Source organism: Carassius gibelio, chromosome A8 (assembly GCF_023724105.1).
Source record: "Carassius gibelio isolate Cgi1373 ecotype wild population from Czech Republic chromosome A8, carGib1.2-hapl.c, whole genome shotgun sequence".
Classification (NCBI taxonomy): domain Eukaryota; kingdom Metazoa; phylum Chordata; class Actinopteri; order Cypriniformes; family Cyprinidae; genus Carassius; species Carassius gibelio.
This window is the reverse complement of record NC_068378.1, coordinates 20,544,273-20,559,183: the sequence shown is the minus strand read 5'-3', so window position 1 is coordinate 20,559,183 and position 14,911 is coordinate 20,544,273. Positions and strand designations below refer to the sequence as shown.

At 37.1% G+C, this 14,911-nt stretch overlaps 1 protein-coding gene across 1 annotated transcript; it reads right to left on the bottom strand.

Annotated features, from left to right (window-relative positions):
• Positions 1 to 1,087: 1,087 nt before the first annotated feature.
• LOC128018838 (RING finger protein 11-like) lies at positions 1,088 to 14,413 on the bottom strand. The gene is made up of 3 exons (XM_052604651.1): positions 13,846 to 14,413; positions 4,756 to 4,925; positions 1,088 to 3,431 (listed from the first exon to the last, which is right to left on the bottom strand). Exons 1-3 carry the CDS (start codon positions 13,966 to 13,968, stop codon positions 3,260 to 3,262), a joined length of 465 nt encoding a protein of 154 aa, XP_052460611.1. The 5' UTR covers positions 13,969 to 14,413; the 3' UTR covers positions 1,088 to 3,259.
• Positions 14,414 to 14,911: the final 498 nt, after the last annotated feature.

Here is a 14,911-nt window from a genome sequence, read left to right as displayed (position 1 = left end):
TTTTGTTTTTTGTTTTTTTTTTGCAGCCAAGACTTTAAGGTATGTAGTAGCACAGAAAGCGAAAATAATCCTACATTGAGACATATTCACTGGGAGAAAAAAAGTGACAACCACCAAAGTCCACCTTTCCCTGTATGCATTTGTCAGTGCAGGAAATATTTATAACATTTTTACACATGTACACATACATTTTTTTTTTCAAGTATGTTGGCTATTATTAATGAAACATCTCATACAAAATACACTTAAGAAATGCATACACCAATAACAAGATGAATGGCACTGGATTAAAATATAATACACAATAAGAAAACAAGCTCTGATTTGTGATTAACAGCATGACCACAATATTAGCTCATCTAGTGATGGTCATCCCAATTTAAAAAAAAAGGCAAGTGCAGTTTTAAAACTAAGTGAAAATGGCTAAATATCTTTGTATGTTTGTTTTTGAAAGAGAAAAAATAAAATGCGAAAAAAAAGTGAAAATGGCTGGACATGGCCTACTAAGTGACTCAGCAGTTCATGTGCGCAACAGTAATATGCGCCCTCTAGTGACGCACAAATGTTATTGCAGTATAAACAGTAACGTTTTTACGAGGTTTTCAGCGCGCTACGCAACGCATTACGTAGGCTACTGACGTAATTTAACAAAGAAAAGTAAAAGTGTAAAAAGGGTAACGATTTGACTCCAGATTACTTTAATTTACATTAATCATGGATGTACAGTGAGTGGGGAGAATAAACATGTGAACCATTAGAAAATATCTGAATTGCTTCTTTCCTAAATCAAAAACATCCACAATCACAGACAAAAAATAATTGTTTGGTGTATTCAGTAAAAATGTAAAAAGTGCTACGGTTTTATTAGTTTATTCAAACAGAGTCTGTCTATTATTGTGATTTTAATTATTTCAAGACCACATTTAAGAAATAATAAATATAGAAATCCAATTTGTTTCTAACTTTCATTTAAGTATTATATGTTTTTCAATTAAATTTACAATAAGAATTACCTTGCATTACAGAAAATCCTTTTAATATTAAAAACTGGTATTCAAACAAAACAATAAAGGCACAGACAATTACATAGCATAAATTCTATTTATTATTTAGTACATAGAAGAAGCATAATTTCATATATACATACATTTATATATATATATTCACCGACAGACAAACGGGACACTCTCACAGCATTACACACACGTGCCACATACAAACAGATCACAGGTTATGTCCATGAGCTCCCAGCACATCATGGTGTATCTATTTCTGTATGGCATTGCATTGATGACATGTCTTCTCAGGAGCAAAAAGTGTCTGTGAGCAAAGTTTTTTATGTCCAAATGCCCATTTATCATCATCATCATCATCATCATCATTCTGTCCTCCCGATGCTGGTGTAGAGCCCCTGTCAGCCCAAGATGTCCAGCCAAAAGCCTCCTGCTTGTCTGGTCTAAGGCAATACAGCTCCACGCTGTAAGCGGAGACAGAAAAAAAAAAGAAAAGACAATCCTACAACTAAAAGTACTGTGCAAAACCAGGCCAATGAATTTTCTATGAAGAATATGTATCCCTCACCTTCATTAACTACACACTTACAGTCACTCTACACAAGGCATGAGTTCAAACACGAGGAAAAAATGAAAATCTTCACTTCAATAGCAGCCACTAACCACCAGAAAAAAAAGTTTTTTCCCCATTTTGATTAATTAGGAGACAGATTTAATGCCAAAGGCGCATACCTACTACCACTTCTAAGTTTTAGCAATTACTTTCTCTTTTTATAAAATTTGAGTTAAGAAAAATAGAGGCTTGATTTCTATGCTCTCTTGTGCTTTCTTTTATAGACAGAGAGAGAAAGGGCTGGGCATAATTTCCCTAAGCATAAACCATCTTTCATTTAAAAAAAAAAACATCAAACAGCTATACAAGCACATCTCCGCTTTGGGTGTGATCATAATGCCTGTGATCCTATACACACACAAAAAAAAAAAAAACCCTGCAAACTGCAAGAAGGGAAATACTCATATATTACTTATCCATGAGGAATCAAAAAAACGATTTCAAAGCTTATGAGTCCCTTATGATGTCCTACATACTTCTCTTAAAGTATCTGTTACTGAAAATGTAAAATTAAAGTAAATATATATCATTGCACTATTTACAATAAAGTTAACTAAACACACCAGTGCACCAGCGACGAAGGTGAAATTCTCATTATTGAGCAGTTTCACACACTCATACGTGTACTTTCATGAGTCACTACGGCCTATATTGCATTAATCACTCCAGGCTGACCTCATAGCCACTTTCAGTGACATTTTTCGGTTGGGTTACTACAGTACTGATGGGTTGGGTTGAACAGTACTGATGATTTTAAACAAAAAGAAGAAAAAATTAATTCACAAAGAAAAAATTAACAATGACCAGTCAGCATGACCAATATGTGAGATCAGCCATTATTGTGACCTGGTAATGCAAGAGGAAAAACTATGTAATGCTTATATATATTTCTTTTTTGTGATATTTTTTTTTTATTGCTGCACCAAATCCATTTAGACTTGGTGCTCACAAGTGATACAGAGCACACATTGGGCAGCTGAAGTGTTCATGGAGTAGTTTAAAACAAACAAAAAAACATACAAACTCAAAAGCTAACATATGGTTAAACAAAATATTGTTTTTGATGATTTCTGGTGTGCACATATGCACATGTGTGTGTATAAAGTTGGCCTTAAATCTTTGAGCCAAAGTGCAAAATTCATGAGACTTTTTTCTTTCTTCTTTTTTTTTTTGCATGTGTATGTGCAATGCCATTTGTTTTGCTCCACTGCAGCTTCAACAGAAATGAAACGAGCCCTTTATGGAAACCGACATGGAGAAAGAAAGAATTAAATACAGACTGAATGTTAAAGATGCAAGTCCTCCAGTATGTTTCTCGAAGGTTCGTCTCCTTCCAGTGTAAGTGTTGCTACAGTGGAAAAGTGGGACCGGCTTGTAGGTGTCGTCAATGAGAGACAAAGGAATCGAATGATAAAGTTTTCAGGGTGCAAAAGGGCTCCTGCAGATTTCCCTGTCCAGCAGGACAATGCAGGAGAGGTTGAATTATCAATGTGGCCTCCTTTATCCCATGATGCCACAGGCACACCATCCCACACCAAAGTCAAGCGGACAGTTAGTCTCTTTATGCAAAGGGCCGTGTGAGGACAGGACTCAAGGGTTGTGTGTGTACGGCAGGGATCAGTGCAGGCAGTAGTCAGTTAGTTTCGTAGGACGAGAGCAAGGCAGCATCTACAGGCTCCATACAGGAGGGACACGTGAAGGACCTCATCAGCCAGTCATCTATGCAGTCCAGGTGGTAGATGTGCATACAGGGCAGGAACCGGATGGGGTCTCCATACACAAAGTCCATCATGCAGATCACACACCTGTGTGGAGAGAGAACGTGTTAACACACACCACAATAAGCTTGGCAACACAGGGCACAACGTTTCCATAGACTGCTGACAGGCATAATGCATAATTTAAAAGTTGGTCACGCCTGCCGGATGTTGAATCGGAAATTGAATTAGAATGCCAGGAAGAATAATTTACTGAACTGCAATTCAAAAATAATTCAATAGTCACACAACAGAATGGTCAGGAACAGACACAGGTTTACATGCTTCTATCTCTTTTACTTCTAATAATTACTAATAATTCGGTTTATTTAGATGCAGAATATATTTATGACCACATCAAATTTCATAATTGCTGAAGGGCACAGGTAAATATGAAATTTATTATAAAGGGTTTATGTGAAGATTGTTTTAAGTTCACTTAAATTGGTATTTAAGTTGCTATTTTTTAGAGTCTAATAAATGTTCAAACATATAGCTCTCAATTATACTGTAATACTGAATGCATATAGTCATTGGTTAAATATTAGGGGGTAATATTATATAATATTAAATGTAATATTATATAATTTCATAGAGACGTGGATGCCTTTAAACAAATATACATAAAAAAAACACTATTTATGTTGTTTGTACATTAATTTGAAAATTGAACGTGAAATTATTGCAATATAAAAGTATATTTAAAAACTTTAAGATTAAGGTGAGATTAATCGTGATCAATTTAAGAAATTAAAAGTTCGATTATTAGTTTATACTTTTTTTTTTGATTGACAGCACTCATTTTATAATGTAACTTATTCCTGCCAATTATTGCCAATGTTGAAAATGGTTGGCCCGTTTAATATTTTTGTGGAAACCGTGATACATCTTTCCAGGATTCTTTGATGAATATGAAGTTCAAAAGAACAGCATTTATTTAAAATTGAAATATTTTGCAACATTTGTAAATGCATTTTACTTCTGAACAGTTTGTTGCATCCTTGTTGAAACTTGCTGATTATAATTTAATTCCATAAGGCAATGCATTATAAATGTAGGCCTAATGCAGTTAAACATTTAAATAATCTTGTAATTTAACCATAGTCATAGTAATAGCAGATTTCTGCTTAACCTGATTCTTAACCTGTGTATCTGTCCGTTTGCTTAGTTACATGAAAGCTATCGAAGGCATCATCTAAGAGCACCATTTTTTCCCAAATCTAGCTCAAAAAACTCTTTCACTATAAATATACACATGGCATATTTATAGTGAAAGGAAAGGACTTTAAGTTTTTGAGCTAGATTGGGGAAAAACAAATGATGCCTTCAACACCTTTCATATAACTAAGAAACAAACAGTATCATCACTTACTCTCTAATCTTCTTCTCAGTGCCGTCACTGCCTGGATCGCAGACCCCTTTGGGAAGATGCTGGATGAGGCCGATCCTTTGAGCGATCCGCACCTGCTCCTCTTCGGTCAGCTGGGTTGCCAGCCGGGCCTGGCTGGGAGTGGGGTGATACACAGGCACATGGATCTGCTCCTGAAAACACACATACGTATAGTATAAGAACATATAACAATAGTGAATATTCATCAATCAGGGTTGAAACCTTTAATCACTTCTATGCCACTGAATGTAATGCAGTCACATATGACCAAGCTTATCCAGAATTGACTACACAGCTAAATATTGCTTAATACAGTAATGAGTAAGCATCTTAATATTTGAGGCACGTGCATCTAAAGCTCCACTAGGGGGCAATCTCTCCCTTTTTGCTCCATTTTGATTTGAAAAGCCCAAATGGGACCATATTGAGTCCAAAGGGTGCTTATGAAGGGAGGGAGGTGAACAATAGCTCCCATTGAGACAGACGCCTGCTCAGCATTCACTAATGAAAGCTGTTTGGGAGACTGTGAGCATGTTTAAGCTCTGTGTGCAATGCATTCTGCTAAAACCTAAAATAAGGTCATTAGAACAAGTAGATGTCACAGTAGTGTTCATAGCAAATGAGAATCAAAATATAAGCATTTATTAGAACTTCATGAAAAGGAAAACTTGTATAAAACACAGTAAAATCAGTTCAGGTGTCAATGATTGTACCCCGGAATTCAGATCATGTCTCCCTGTCCCTATCATTAATTAGTCTTGTAAATGATTGTTGATTTGTGGATGATGGTGCTGATGTTTATTGGACTGGAGGTTTCACACTCTGAGAGCTTGCAGTCTTGGGAGCAAAAAAAAAAAAAAAAAAATCAGCACTGCTTCATCTCAGAACAGCCACACACGGCCAAATCTACAGATATTGCTCCACAGATAATCATACTTGACAGATATTTATTACTTCCTTACATTATAAACCTCTAACCCACATTCATATACGCACGCAACCCCGATAACGATGAATCAGAAGTAGGACAAGTTTCCACACAGGGGAGTAAAGCCCATAGGCAGGAGTGAGATATGTTCTGTAGAAACCAGGCCGGAGGACTCGAGAGGTGCTGCTGGGAAAAGCAACCATGGCGTAGTGCAGTTCTGTTTTCAGATCAGATTAAAGGTGAGCTCGAAGATCAGGTTCAGCGCTCACTTGAGAATTAGGTTACGCAACAGCCATATTGAATACAATCACATGACGGACACATCAGACAGGTTACACTACCTATTTAACAGCACACTGGCTAAAGACACAACCAACAGAAAAACATCTGTGAGGCACGTACACACTCATAATGCAGTGGTCAGCACTCTGTGGTCCAGCAAATAAAGGTGTGTGTGTGTGTGTGTCTGTGTGTGTTTAGCTGGAAGTAAAATCGAAACATGATCGTTCTGACAACTCTTGCGTTTCACTTTATGGAAAGCTAATAAAGGTGGAGTCGCTGCCCAGTCAGTCAGTGACTTCACAGGCAGCATTTATGTATGAAGGTACATCTTAAAAGAAATGTCTATCATTTTTATGGCGCTAGAATCACCAAACCTATCTAAACCCTCGTCCCATCTGCTACTGGCTGAAAAATAGATGTTGGGCTGGTTGGCGTGTTCAAACTAACAAAAAGTTTTTATATGATATATATAAAATATATATAATATAATACATAATATATTGCCCTTTTGAGCCGGTCACTATGTTTAAACAAACAAAACTAAATTTTCACACGACAAAATATATATTATAAAATATTAAATGTGTAGAACAGGCTTATCAAAAAAGCCAAATTTTGAAATGTAGATATGACAAAATACATAACATAACATCTAATGTACTGTATAATAGTTTATAATAATTCTATATAATATGTAACATAAAAAAAAGAAAAACAAGATTTAGTCTGACTTAACAGACTGATATAACCAAGCAAATATTTAAACACTATAATGCTTTCTAATAAATCATAGAGAATCATCAATTTAAAAAAAGGTCACATCAGTGTTTTGTAAACACTATTTTTGACACCAAGTATTAACTATTTTCTAAGTATTAAATATTAAGTATTAAGTACATAGCTCACATTTACTATTTTTACTTTCCCCAAACTATAATGCCAGACTAAAATGTGTAAAATCGAGTGCAACATTTTGAAATATAATAGGCAACCTTTCACTGCATCTAAATGTTGTACGACTTTTTAGCTCGCATGCTCCTGTGATTTATTAAAGGACATACTGATGTGCAAAACATTACTGTTCTCAGGAAAAGTAATTAGAACACTGTAATTTGTTTAATACCCAACTCTGATCACGGTATTACAATATTGTGAAAGCCCTACATATCGAACCACATAGATGGATCGTTACACCCTACAATTTGTTGTAAATATAGCAGTAAAACAAACCCTTACCTTGTTAATAAATAAACAACATTGACAAGAAAAGCATCACATTCAAACACATTTGTGGATTGTGGGGTTATTATAAGCAGTGAGGTACACATCTAATGTATACCATCTTTAAACATTTACCAGACAAAGGAATCCTAGTAGACAGTATGTTACAAAGACCAATTTATTTGGAGAGATCATATTTCAGGCATCAAGAGCACAGAGCTCCAGACTGTTAAACTGCTCAGCATCAGACACTCCAATGGACCAACACCAGGAGAGCAAGAGAGAATTATTTTGTTTTTCTCAAACAAAGAAACACACAGTCCGATACAAACAGATGAAGCGTGAAAAAAAAAAAAGCGAGCTGGCGAGCGGGGAATTTTGTTTGGTCTGCTAGGCTTTGGGTGCTAAACAAAGCATGTCGTCCAGTATCCGGCCCTCACTCATTACTGGAGCAGACAAACCGTCCAGCGGTCCATTTTCTGCTCTCTTTCTCAGACTCTGTTCCAGTAAAGGCTGAAAGCACCACTCCCTCTCTGGACTAAACAAAAACAATCTCTAAACCTTCATCACACTGCATGCTTCAACTGCCTCAGAATCCAAAGAGATAATAAAACTGAACTATAAACCAGTAAAACAACTGTTATTCCTGATAAAACTGTCATCTAATGACTTAATCTTTTCCAGAAATCGAATCAATGTCAATGCTGATTGTGCTTTCACAACAAACATAGGAATGAAGTCATCTGTGCTTCACATTCCTGTAGGTGTACCTCACTGGATTAGCCCAAAATGAGGCTACAGGCTAGCATGACTCAGCCAGACACTCAACCGCCCTACACAGTGGACAGAGACTACAGACAGTATGAGGAGGAGCTTTAGCATCTCCAACACTGCTGCTACTTTTAACATCAGCTTCCCAGGCTACTCATATACTAACAAGACAAAGAGTCTCACTGTACTGAAGCTGTTAAAGAGGCATATATCTTCAAATGCATGACTAACAAAGAATATAATGTATTTCTGCAATCAGTGATATTTACCTGGCATTTTAATTAAAGTGGTGGTTCTGTGTTTTTTCAGGGCTTGATTGTGTTTATGGGGAGCAGTCTAACATTTGTTAATGCTTCAAAAAAAAAAAAAAAAAAAAAAAAAAAAAAAACACATTATTTTTCATTGTATTGTAAACAACGGTGTCTATAATTTTGGTTATCAGTTTGAGCCCGACTGAGAATCAGAGGATATTATTGAAGAGGATCATGCAAGCGCGGCTTTTAATGGTAGACCTATGTTTTTTGTTGTCTCACACTTTTAGATACACTGTTATTTGTAAATGCTACTGATTATGTTAGCATTTAATATACATTTTTATTCTGATTAAAACTTTAATACAGTACGGCAACTGCACACGCGTCCATGTTGGAGCTGAGAGAGAGAGAGAGATGCAGAGCGTATGTAGAGGGGAATGCGAGGAATAGTAACTTGTGAATCCATTAGAAGACACAATCGAGAGTCATATATGAATAGATTTTACGTGCATCTCTAGTTTTCTCTTCCTCTTCTCTAAAGCAGCACAGCATGGCCTCGCCCCTTTGCTGCCATTTTCCCAAGGGAGGAGTTTATCAGGGTTTGTGATGTCACGAACCCAGGAAGTAACTTCTTGTAGCCCCTACCAGACGTTTTTGTAGGGATTTTACTGCCAGAAAGAAAATAATAATAATAATAATAATAATAATAATAATAATAATAAATATATATATATATATATATATATAAAATATTATTATTATTAATATATTATTAATATATATAATATTATATATATTAATAATATATTAATATTATTAATTAGAAGTATTAATTTATTTTTTTAAAAAGTTACTGACCCCGTTGTAACTTCTGCTCATTCTTAATCATAAGAATAAATCATACATTTTCTAACTTTTTATTTTATTTTATTTTTTATACAGGCTGAAATTAAACATTCAAAAGTATATGCAAATAAATCGACAGTATTTTTCTGCGACTGCTCTGCAATCAACACTCTTTCTTTTTCTGTCTCCCACACACTTTGTTCTCATTTTCTTAGTGAGAGGACTGAGGAGGTGGATGCCTCTCTAAGCGCAGGAAGGTTAAACAAACAACTGTTTAAGTGCTGCTCAAGTCAGTGGTGCAGAAACGGTCTGTACCAGCTCAGCACAAAATCAGGTCTCCATTACCAAACACTAATACACTCTACATGTACATGTGTGTATAATGGCTCCTAAGCAGGGTGACACCAAAATGACAGACAAACTGTTTAGAGAGTACTCACGCACAGTTTCAGCACAATTTGGTTACATGGAGAACATTTGTTTAAAACTACTTGTTTATACAGTTCACTCGCTACATACATTTTTGGTGAATCCTTTAAAAGTAAAAATGATATGGCATTTTTTGTGTGTAGATCAAATGACTCTCTTTTAAAATCGATGTTTTGCATTTCTCTACAGACACTTTAAAAGACATTTATCTCCAATGAATGATTTCTGTGTAAACTGCATGGATTTCCCCTCATAGAAATCAACACCTTTCTTCAGATCCATCTCTCTTTTTTTTTTTTTTTTTAGCAATTTGCGGATCAACCAGAGAAAGTGCTCTCCTTCTGCCCACTTCACTCTAGTCATTCTCAACAAGCTTTGCCGTTTCGAAGAATTAGTTAAGAGTTTTTAATTGTTTAGGCTTTGTTGGTATGAGTAGCCATTTAGGCCTAGTGTCTAGGACATGAGCTGGAACTGAAAGGTTGCAGGTTTGAAACCCTAAGCATTTGAAAAGTGGTGGAAAGTTCATAATTTATTGTCTAAAAGACTACTGGATCAAAAGTGCCTATGTCTGAAGAACCAGTGTGTATGTGGGACAAAGCAGAGAGGTAAAGTCAGGATAAGATGAGCTGTCTGGCTACTAGGTGACGTAAGGCCTCAGTGTTAGATGGAGCAACTACAGCACGAGGCAAACAGAACCAAAAAAAGAGAAAGGAATTGATTTAGGATCAAAAGGTGGGAAAGCCACACCCCAGACAGCAAGCAGTTTCAGCCCAGATTCGGCCCACATCCGTCCCGCATCGAATTCACGCAGGACAGATGTGGGCCGGATCTGGACCAACACTATATTGCTGTCTGGGACCATTTTTTGTAAGGCTAAAGGGAACCTCCATTATTTCTAATGTTGGCACCTACACAAACACAGCCTTTCTCTCTCACACAGACAGGCTTATCTCACCACATACAGCCTCACGCATGAGTCAGCAAATGCTGTCAGCTGCTTTCCAAACTACCAGGAAGACCTCATATTACACTCCTGTCTGTCTCCTCATCATCATTCCCTCAAGTTCACTTCCTGTGTCAATTAGTTTCACTATAAAGCATCAAAACACTAATGCAGTTTGGCTTTACTGCTTGAACTGTATTTACTGTTGCAGATCAGATCAGATGTGGGAGTGATTCGGCTGTTATTCTGAAACGGAGTCGTTCTCATCTGTTTAGTCTCCGTCTGAGACACAGGGTGTGAAACTAGGCTAACTCTACTGAGCTCCTTATACAATTGTGCTAATGCTGCTTAACATAGCAGCTAAAGAAACCATGAGAGCATTTGATAAGACATCAACCAGTACAGAAATCCTAAATGGAAATGTTTTACAGAAAATCTAAATAAATTCTGAAGGACCATGTGACAGTACAGACTGCAATAATGGCTGATGAAAAATGCGTGTAATTTTTCACTCAAATTACAATGATCATCATAATTTATGGATCCTATCCCCCTCCCCACTGCGCATTTGAATGGTCTGAGACTTGGAGTGCAAATTGTAAATAAATAAAAAAACACACCTGTTGAACCCTCTGCTGGCATTATGGATCCATTTCCTGATGACGCAAATTAGCTTCATGCACACATATTTATCCTATTCTGCACACACATAATGTGGCATGTAATGAGAGAAACCTTAAAGAAATAGTAGACTCATAATTGTGTTCTGTTGTCATTTGCTTACCCTCATGTCATTCCAAACCTGTACAAGTTTTTTTGTGGACCACAAAAAAAAAAACCTTGATTTTAAATTTTTTTTATTTTTTTATTTATCTATATAATGAAAGTCAATAGGGTCCAGTTCTATTCTTTCATTGTATGAACAAAAACAGTTCAAATATTATTCAACATAACTTCATTTGTGTTTCACAGAAAAAAAAAGCTCTTACAGGTCTGCGTGCGTTGAGTTAAAGACAAGTTTTGCTTGTTTTTGAAGGCATATGAAGCAGGGCATTTACAACTATCTACTACTGCATTTTAAAGATCCCTTTATAACTTAAAAAATAATAATGAGCAGAACAGTTTCCTGGCATACTTGAGAGCACAGACAGCCTCTTCTAGCTAACTGCTTGAGACTCTGGGGGGGAAACATCAAGCATTCTTGGCAAGCGACACAAGAATGTGCTGTTATTTGGAATGATTTGGGTTCTCAAGGAGCCTGTGCATTTCTTCATCCACTGCATGGTTCAAACAGACCTCCTGTCTGTCCAACATTCAGAAAATAGGCTGAAGCGTGCCATTGGAATAATGCACAGAGCAGCATTGCATTAACAAACGCTGGGTGAATTCAGCATGGTGCTGTCTTTTGCGCATTTTCTTTTCTTTCTTTTTTTTTAAACACCCTTGTCTGATCTTGCACCCCAGAGACTCAACTTCACAAAACCGAAAGCGGTGCATGGTTTCTGCTGGCGTTGTGCAAAAAGGTGCCTCCTCTTGAAAGACAGCCCAGCACCACATGAAAGAGTACATTTATCCTATAATGTATTTCTTTTTGCATTTCAACCCTTAAGCTGTATAATGTGAGAGATTTGCTTCAAACATGGATGCTATTTCTTTATATAACATGATTATCAATTGTATAGAGTGCAAATAAATAACAACCACAGAACACCAGTACCCAATGGAAAAGCAAATTAAAGAGTGCTTATAAAAAACACAATCCGCTAATTACACAAAAACAGGTCTGTGATCACCATAACTCTCCTTCAATGATTACACATGCAACACTACCTAGAAATGTTTCATAAACAGGTTTATAAGCTATTTTATAAACTGCGGTTCTCCTCTGAGTCAATCTTGTGGCCCATCAAAACATTCAGGCTATTTCCAGACAAATTTGTGGAGGAGGAAGTGGCAGAATGCTGTTAGTACAGCTGATAAGCGCAAGGAGTACAGCACAAAACGTCCCACCATCTACCAGATGCTTTCATTGGGTGGTTGCTTCCACTCCATGCCAATCAGCATCTAGATTATCCAGCCAAAACTGAAACCAAGTCTGGAGAGAATGTTCCAAAACTACTGAAGGAAGGTTTTGCATAAGATTTATGAGACAGTTACGTCACAGTAGCTCTGAGGAAATGACTGCATGCCTGTTTGAGATGCATATGTGATTACCTATCATTTGGATCTGAAGAGCCGATGGCGGTTTGCTAATGGGGAAGCACCGTTTGTTGCCGTCTTTTCGTGAAGCAGATAAGATCAATACACAACTAAAAGAATGTAACAGCATTCACAGCAGCAAACAGTGCTTGAACTTCATCTCAGTTCAGTGCATATGCACTGTATATACCATGTTGCTTCTGTCAAAACACAGTAACAGCACATCAAATGTTTTCTTACTGCACACAATGCATTCATGGTTATCCGTTTAAATGTGGTTTGCTTCACCCAACACAAAGGCATCTATCTATCGATCAAGACATCCCACGGAAGAGTTACAGCATGCTGACATGAGATGAATGTCTAACAAAGTAATATGCCAGATGACATCATGTTAAACAACATGATCTCATGACTTGAACTTCAACTGATTCCACATGTTGTTAAAAATGGGAAAATCCCCTAGTTTCCCATGTTTTTGACTCCAAGACAATGTTGGAAAGCCACCCGCTGTTTTATTTTAAATATCTGATGCCTTCCTGCAGCCCATATTAAAGTTTTCTGGGACCCTAAGCCCCTGGAGTCCCCTAGTACAGTGATTCCCAATCAGTGGAATGTGATTTCAATTAAAGTACTTCAAAAACTACCAACAGATTAAAACAAACATGATTCTTCTCATTTATTCTTTTAGGAAACGGAAACACAATAATATGTGGACGTTTTGTAAATATTAAAAAGGACAAAAACGGGTGGGGAAACAATACCCGGGAGAATAACATTGCTATGACGTCACAATTGCAAACAAAGCTCGTCACAATCATAATTGTTACTTTGTCGCAGTAAAAGCTGGTGCTGGTGAATCAACACTCCACGGAGGTGGCAGTAAAGATGAAATAGCAGGCTGTCCATCTGTCTGGACGGTCTGACGTGAATTGTAGGCCAAGTTTATGTCGAACAAAGAGGATTTAGTATGGCACACTGTCTAGGGCGAAATTAAACAGATGGAGCTCCTGAGGGAGCCTGGTGCAACTGATTTATGTTTCCGTATATAGGAATGATTTTGTTTTTGCAAGCTATTACAGATTATGAATATAGCAACGTGGTTGTTTGCAACAGAAAGCAGGAGCGTGGACCCCAGACAGTATTTTAGTCAAAAGGAAAGTTTCTTTGTTTATTCTTTAGGGGTTTCATTAGCTTACCTGATACGGGGGTGGCGGTTCCTGATCCGGATCGTTGGCGTCACCGAAACTGGCCCTGTCTGACTGTGATTCGTGGAGCAAGGAGATATCATCCGAAGTGGGAGATTTCAGACAATTCCCCATCTCCTTTCCAGAACTCCTTGTTGTCTAAATGTTGAAATCCTGTCTGTCCCCTCCTTTCCGCCCTTAATCACTCCAACCAGATTCTGCCCTTTTAAATAGGATGACTTAATCTCTATCATTCATTTAAAATGATCCGATGATCATGAGAGATCCTGACGGAGAAAAACAAACCATTGTCGACACACAAAGAACCCTGGCAAAAAGTGTCAGACACGGATATGAAACGGTGTTATTGTAAACACACACAAGCTAATCCTTTCAAATACGTCTATTTGCCTAATGCCGTGTTATGTAGTGCCGTCCTTTGGCCCTCGCCTGCCTCAACAGTAAACACTGGTTAGCCTTCAACCGATTATATCTACAATATCAAATATGCGCTCACTCTCAATGGCGACTGAGGTACGGTTTCCTTTCAGGCAGTCATATAAGTCCCGCCTCCGGGCTGCATGGACCAATCAGCAGGTGTCTTCTTTAGTAAGGAAGTTTTTAGTGGTTATTCGTCACCCAATCAGATTGCCGACTTGCAACACCAACAAAAGGGGGTTTAAAGTCTGTAAACTTGACCGCATAAGACCTGTTTAAAAGCATATTTTTAATAGTTTTGGTTTTAGTTAAGAGTAACAACGCTGACATTGAGTATTACAGATGTATAGTGTAGCCAGGATGTTTTTATTGAATACAATGTACCAGACTAGTTTTATTTTTGTAATATTATTTTAAAATCACCCTTTTATGTTTATGTTTTGAATATATGAAGAACAAAAGATGTTCGACAGAATGTTATGTAGAATTACAGCCTCATTCACCTTCATCTTTTTTTCCATACAATGAAAGTGGATAGCAAGGCTGACATTCTGCTAAAATGCCCTTTTGTTTTTCATGCAAGAAATCAGTGATGACAGAATGTAAATATTTTTTGGACTGGAATATCTCTTTGAGCCGC